Source organism: Sitophilus oryzae, unplaced genomic scaffold (assembly GCF_002938485.1).
Source record: "Sitophilus oryzae breed Bouriz unplaced genomic scaffold, Soryzae_2.0 scaffold_1058_pilon_pilon, whole genome shotgun sequence".
Classification (NCBI taxonomy): Eukaryota; Metazoa; Arthropoda; class Insecta; order Coleoptera; family Curculionidae; genus Sitophilus; species Sitophilus oryzae.
In genome coordinates this window covers 654888-662169 of record NW_022145680.1, presented here as the reverse complement: position 1 = coordinate 662169, position 7282 = coordinate 654888, and the positions used below count along the sequence as shown (strand labels likewise).

The window sequence follows — 7282 nt, the reverse complement described above, 5'->3', positions numbered from 1 at the left end:
TTTCCATTATATAATTTGGGCTAGCCGAAAAAAGCCTTATTTACTATCGATAGTTGTGCCTCGGTGGTACGAAAGTACTACCATTGCACGCAGGCCGCTATCTCGCGATGCGGGACTTAATATCTTACCGCTACTTTACGACAAGTCGTGTTTATATACTCTGCGCTGTGCTCGACATATTGTGGAAATACCCAAGCTCATCTGATGATGGGGTAGGGCGCCGAAACCGGTAGTGAGAGCAGGTTGATCCACATTATGTCGAACACAGCGTGGAATTAATTTCTATATTAGCAGTTCAAGGCAAGAAACTCTTATATAATTTTATTATATACCTAAAAACTGCAAGAAATTTATTTTCCATTATATAATTTGGGCTAGCCGAAAAAAGCCTTTATTTACTATCGATAGTTGTGCCTCGGTGGTACGAAAGTACTACCATTGCACGCAGGCCGCTATCTCGCGATGCGGGACTTAATATCTTACCGCTACTTTACGACAAGTCGTGTTTATATACTCTGCGCTGTGCTCGACATATTGTGGAAATACCCAAGCTCACCTGATGATGGGGTAGGGCCCCGAAACCGGTAGTGAGAGCAGGTTGATCCACATTATGTCGAACACAGCGTGGAATTAATTTCTATATTAGCAGTTCAAGGCAAGAAACTCTTATATAATTTTATTATAAACTGCAAGAAATTTATTTTCCATTATATATCCATACATCCATTATATATATATATATATATATATATATATATATATATATATATATATATATATATATATATATATATATATATGGTTATATATATATATATATATATATATATATATATATATATATATATATATATATATATATATATATATATATATATATATATATATATATATATATATATATATATATATATATATATATATATATATATATATATATATATATATATTACGTCACACAAATAAAGGCAAGAAAATATTATTTATTAATATACACTAAAGCTGTAAGAATTTTGTTCATTTCATATATTTGAGCGGGCCGAAAACGCTCTTTACCATCTTTTGACGGGAGATGCACTAATATCTCACCGACACTTTACGACATCGTCTGTAGATATAGAAGAAGTTTTGCTTGCCGTGAGAACCAGCCCCTGGACAGCCCACCTGATGAAGGGTAGGCCCAGAAACCGGTTGTGGGAGTGGAGCTTTGTTCCCCCTTTACGACAAGAAAAACAATTTTATTTTTACTTTTTATTTATTTTTTTAATTTTTCTCTACTTTCGATTTTTCGAAATTAGAAAAATACACAGCTAAAGGCAAGAAAATATTATTTATTAATATACACTAAAGCTGTAAGAATTTTGTTCATTTCATATATTTGAGCGGGCCGAAAAACGCTCTTTACCATCTTTTGACGGGAGATGCACTAATATCTCACCGACACTTTACGACATCGTCTGTAGATATAGAAGAAGTTTTGCTTGCCGTATCGGTGAGAACCAGCCCCTGGACAGCCCACCTGATGAAGGGTAGGCCCAGAAACCGGTTGTGGGAGTGGAGCTTGGTCCCCCTTTACGACAAGCAAAACAATTTTCTTTTTACTTTTATTTATTTTTTTTTAATTTTTCTCTACTTTCGATTTTTCGAAATTAGAAAAAATACACAGCTAAAGGCAAGAAAATATTATTTATTAATATACACTAAAGCTGTAAGAATTTTGTTCATTTTCATATATATATATATATATATATATATATATATATATATATATATATATATATATATATATATATATATATATATATATACAGGATATTTTTTATGGCGTCACCAAAATCGTAATATTTAAAAAATGTTGTATCTCATTTTTTTTAAACGCAACACCTTGTATATTATTTTTCTTTCAGATGTATAATTAAAAGGTGAACATTTTTTGACAAGACAAGATAGACAAAGATCATATTAGGTGGATTTGAAAAAAAAATACTGTAGAAAGAGCCATATGTAATATAATACTGCGAATATCTGCGACAGCGGTAAAAATTTAGAAACACTTTAAATTAATAAAAAAATATTCACTTTTTAATTCTGCATCTGACAGAAAAATAATATACAGAATGCTGCATTTAAAAAAATTGAGATATCCCAGTTTAAATATTGCGATTTTGGTGACGCCATAAAAAATACCCAATATAGAATAATGTATATAGAATGATGTAAAATAATAAAAAAAATCAAACTAACTTTACCATAACTTTTTTTGTGACACCCTGTGTATAACAAAATATTTTAGGATACACCCCTTTATAAACCTTGAAACATATGAATAAAACTTTTTTCACATCTTCGACAACGACGACGATATTGAACTTCCTCGCTCTAATGGGCCACCCTGTATATTTACAGTGGTTTAAAGCTAGGTGTGGCACTTTTCTTCCCTCAAATATAAACTCAATATTTTGTCTATAATATTTTGAATATTGTTATATTACGACCACTTATAATAAAAAATAAATAAAAAGACATAAAAAATACAGAACACTAAATTTATAAGAGATTATGCAATTATAAAATTCTTTAATTCTTTCAATTAAAAAATATGAATAATTTGCGGAGACTTTAGATGTACAAAATATTTACTCTAAAATTGTTTCAAAAACCAATTTATATAAATTATCTATGTGATGAATCTACTTGTTCCTTCTGTATTGTATACATTATCGGGCGATGATGTGGATTCAACTTTTTCGTTCAAAATATTTCCGGCACTTGTTAACATCTCTATTTTGTAACGCCGTTTTTGATTATCGTTCATTTTCTTTATGTCTGCCAAAAGACTGAATAAAAATAAGACATCGGGATTTTCAACCTTCTGTTGTTTACCAGAAGTGATCTGATTCAATGCTTTCTTGCTCTCAAAATACTGAAATGCTGATTTTTTCATTGTAGATGTACAAAATATTTACTCTAAAATTGTTTCAAAAACCAATTTATATAAATTATCTCGTAAATTATTATTGGAATGAAAATTTTATGGAAAATCCCCTGACCAAAAAATATTTTCATGCGCATATTTGAGACAACCTGTATATCTAAAAAACTATTTTTAAAATCTGCCCACATGCTAAAAAAAATAACATTTAATTAATTACATAATATCTCAGCTTCTAAAATAAACAAATATAATTAAATGTTAATTGATAATTACTATCAGCTTGCCGATTTACATCCGATGGAAATCTAAAAAGACTCAAAGAACAATTTTTTGAATTATTTCCACAATAGCAGCGCACAGTAAGGCACTCATTTTTTGTCAATCCGTCCCTGTGCTCAGACGCAACGCTCGAACCTCACAGCTCGACGGACCGAATTCAACTGAAACGCTTTGCAACCTGCCGATATTCGACAGCTTGCAAAAACTGGCAGAAAATATTTGCGAGAGTGCAACTACTCTTTTCCTTAAACTATGGTCATATTCTATGTACTAGTAAAAAATTTATTTTGACTGGTGGTCCTAACCTAAATAACAGTAAAACCAGCCCAAAAACTGACTGGTGGTCAAAGTGAGATTGGAAACACTATACCTACCTAATACCTAGTAATATATATCATGTGCAAAGGATGAAGATATTACTGATGAACACCGTCAACTTGGCAATGCAGCGAGTTGTAAACTGGATGGAGAATAATCTATTAACCGTAGCCGTAGCTTCACATAAAACTGAAGCAGTATTACTGACCAGAAAAAGAAAAATATCCCCGGTGCAGTTTTATATACAAGGAAATGTAATTTACCCAAGTAATTCTTTAAAATACTTAGGAGTCTGGCTGGATACCAAATTGAATTTTGCGGACCATATTATAAAACCATCACCAAGGCCGAGAAAACTGTCACCGCTTTAGCCTTACTCATGCCAAATGTAGGAGATGCTAGAGCATCCAAAAGAAGAGTACTTGCTAGTGTTGTACACTCGCAGCTGTTGTATGCTGCACCGGCATGGCATAAAGTCACTAACAATCGCAAGCTAATGCAAAGACTACGCAGAATACAACGCATTATGTCTATTAGGGTATGCAGCACATACAAAACTGTATCTGGAGAGGCTATAGGAGTTATTGCTGAAATAGCGCCTATTGATCTGCTCATACAGGAACGATATGATAGATACCATGGGATGGATAAAAATCTAGCAAGGACAAAACTTCTCCAACAGTGGCAAGAGAAATGGAATAACGGAGTATATGGCAGATGGACTAACAGGTTAATAATACCCGACATACCACTATGGTTAAACAGACAATATGGAGAAGTCGATTACCTCATGAGTCAAGCATTGTCTGGCCATGGGTGTTTTAGAAAATATTTATGCGATCGTCGTAGGGTTGATAGTGCATCATGCATCTATTGTGGTCAAGATGATAATGTTCAACATACACTATTTGCGTGTGAACGATGGCAGGTCTTTAGGGAACATTTCCGTATAGAAACAGGCAGAGACTTTGACTTTTGTGATGTACCTAGTTAAAGGGGAAGAACAATGGAAGCTTGTATATCAGATGGTCCGAAATATAATAAGTTGTAAAGAGAGGGAAGAAAGACAACGAGCACCATAAATCTATAGACACCCTTTGCACTGAAGCAATACGAGAGCGGATTCCAGTGTAAAGTGGTAGTTGGAGGAGGGTTTTTTTAGCCGGTAAGAATCCGATAAGCATAAGACACCCAATTGTGGATGTCTTATGCAAGATTTCTTCCCTCCTCACCGAGAAAAAAAAGTAATAATAAAATATCGGCATTTATTATTATAACACGTTTATTAAATGAAAAAGTAAGCAGTGATTCTATTTCGAAAAACGCAGGTAGTCTGATAGGTAATTCAAATCAATAACTTTAACGCGATCCATGTCCACCAGTCCTCCCGCAGTCCGGTCATTATCGAGCGGTAATTTGAACCCATTTGTTCCTTCTGTATTTTGTACATTATCTGGCGGTGATATGCATTCACTTGTTCCTCCTGATGTATTTTGTGGATTATCGGGCGGTGATGTGATGAATCTACTTGTTCCTCCTGTATTGTATACATTATCGGGCGATGATGTGGATTCAACTTTTTCGTTCAAAATATTTCCGGCACTTGTTAACATCTCTATTTTGTAACGCCGTTTTTGATTATCGTTCATTTTCTTTATGTCTGCTAAGACTCAATAAAAATAAGACATCGGGATCTTCAACCTTCTGTTGTTTACCAGAAGTGATCTGATTCAATGCTTTCTTGCTCTCAAAATACTGAAATGCTGATTTTTTTACATCGTCAAGTGTTGGCCCAGATTTATTGAAACTCAAGCGACTTTTTTTAAATACTTTAGAGGATTTAGACGTACGTGTCACCTCACTTGCAGGAGCAGCAGAATCAGGAGTATATGACGAGAGCCTCGGTGAGATCGGTGAAAAAGCTTCATTTTCTAGCCCTTCTTCATACTGAGTATTCGAAAGTTTCGTTTTTCATTGTTTAGTTTTCATTGCTTCAGATTTGGTAAAGGGCGTTAAGAAAGTCATATGTTCGGCAAGATAGTACGGCTTTTTCTTTTTTGCGGCAGAACCTAAAGGTGTATTTATATACTTAAGATGTCGAGTATAAGAACCTTTTAAGTTCTTCCAGCGTTCCTTATAATCGTGAACTGAAAAGAAAGAAACATTATGAAGCTCTTTAGAACAATCAGTAAATACTAAAAATTAAACGTAATTTTTTTTCCAGATACTTGGCGACCGGCTGTTCTTTCAAGTCTCTCTCTTATTATTTTCTAAGAGGCCACACCAGAATTCGCCGTATCGTTATCAAAACTTGCAAAGCTATTTGGAAAATATTGCAACCAGAATATATGCCAGTCCCATCAGAAGAACTATGGTTAAAAACTGCCAAACGTTACTGGGAATTGTGGAATTTGCCCAACTGCGTAGGTAGTGCCGTTGGAAAGCATATAAGAATTAAATTTCCGGCAAAATCAGGCTCAGCATATTTCAACTACAAGAGTTATTTTTTAATCGTCTTACTAGCTGTTGCATATGCTGACGGGCTGTTCCTTTCAGTCGATATTGGAGAGTACGGACGAAACAGTGATGGCAAGGCACTAAGAGAAAGGGTTTTCGGAAAAGCACTAGCAAATAATCAGCTTGATCTTCCAGAACCTTCTGCATTACCAGGGAATGAAAATATTAATTTTCTGTACTACTTTGCGGCAATATTTAATTATAGGCTTTCTAGAGGACGAAGGTCTGTTGAATGCTCCTTTGGTATACTGACCTCTAAATTTAGAGTACTTGAAACGCCCATTTGCTGTGACGTGCATAAAGTTGATAACATAATTCAAGCTGCCTGTGTACTACACAATTTTATACGCATTTGTGATGGAGTTTTCACAAACCCTGCATTGCATCTGTAAACTGAGAATACTGATGTGCCTGTTATAACGGCACCACAAGGACGACAGCAAAGACCTACTAATACCGCTCTCGAATTGAGAAACCAACTTTGCGATTTTTTCCTCATTCCGCAAGGGGCATTGCTTTGGTAAATTGATCATTGCATTTAGCTTAACTTTTATCCCAAAATTCAATAAATAAAAAAAATCTCTCGATCACAAAATATACAATAATAATCATATAAATAACACTCTCTATAAGGCTAATACCTAAGAACGGCGATTGTCAAAGAAGTGCGACAGAAAGACTATCCTACCATGCGAAGAACAAGGATAGTATGGTCATACTTTCCTTCTTGCAGTAAGATTGATCTTCCATTTCACTTTTTTGGCGGAACGAATTTACATTTATTCTTTTATACCAGCCATAGAGACTGTTATTTATATGATAATAATGAAAAATAGTTTGTGGACATAACCTCTTTAATATACTTAAATTTACTTACCTGATTCGTTTAATTCTTTACTGATCTTTTCCCATGCTTTGTCTTGCAAATTCCTGTTGGAATATTGGTTGGAATTATAATCATAGCTCAGAGGATATTTCTCAATAATCGAAACAAATTGAACATTGAATTCCGGATTGTCTTTCATTTTTCAATACGCACACAAATACCATACCAAAAACCAACTTTGCAGCCTTCTGACGCGACAAGAATTAGAACATGTTCTATTTTTAATGCAGTCCCATGATATGCCACGTGTCACGACATGCGCGTTGCTCGCTTTGTCACTTTGTTCACTCGGAGATAGGCATATTTTTCTTACCAATAAAACTAAAAAGTATACACTAAGAAAATGA

At 34.2% G+C, this 7282-nt stretch overlaps 1 protein-coding gene across 1 annotated transcript; it reads right to left on the bottom strand.

The window, feature by feature from the left end:
- Positions 1 to 2660: 2660 nt before the first annotated feature.
- LOC115875744 lies at positions 2661 to 7074 on the bottom strand. The gene is made up of 5 exons (XM_030891259.1): positions 6927 to 7074; positions 5525 to 5727; positions 5248 to 5479; positions 4897 to 5192; positions 2661 to 2923 (listed from the first exon to the last, which is right to left on the bottom strand). Exons 1-5 carry the CDS (start codon positions 7072 to 7074, stop codon positions 2678 to 2680), a joined length of 1125 nt encoding a protein of 374 aa, XP_030747119.1. The 3' UTR covers positions 2661 to 2677.
- Positions 7075 to 7282: the final 208 nt, after the last annotated feature.

What these genes read in the sequence shown, in the direction of transcription:
- LOC115875744 (XM_030891259.1), bottom strand. Translation starts at nt 7,074, where the DNA reads ATGAAAGACAATCCGGAATTCAATGTTCAATTTGTTTCGATTATTGAG. An exon ending in CGCCCTTTACCAAATCTGAA is followed by an intron (nt 5,480 to 5,524) that starts GCAATGAAAACT and finishes TCGAATACTCAG; the next exon opens with TATGAAGAAGGGCTAGAAAA. An exon ending in GACTGGTGGACATGGATCGC is followed by an intron (nt 2,924 to 4,896) that starts GTTAAAGTTATT and finishes TCAGCATTTCAG; the next exon opens with TATTTTGAGAGCAAGAAAGC.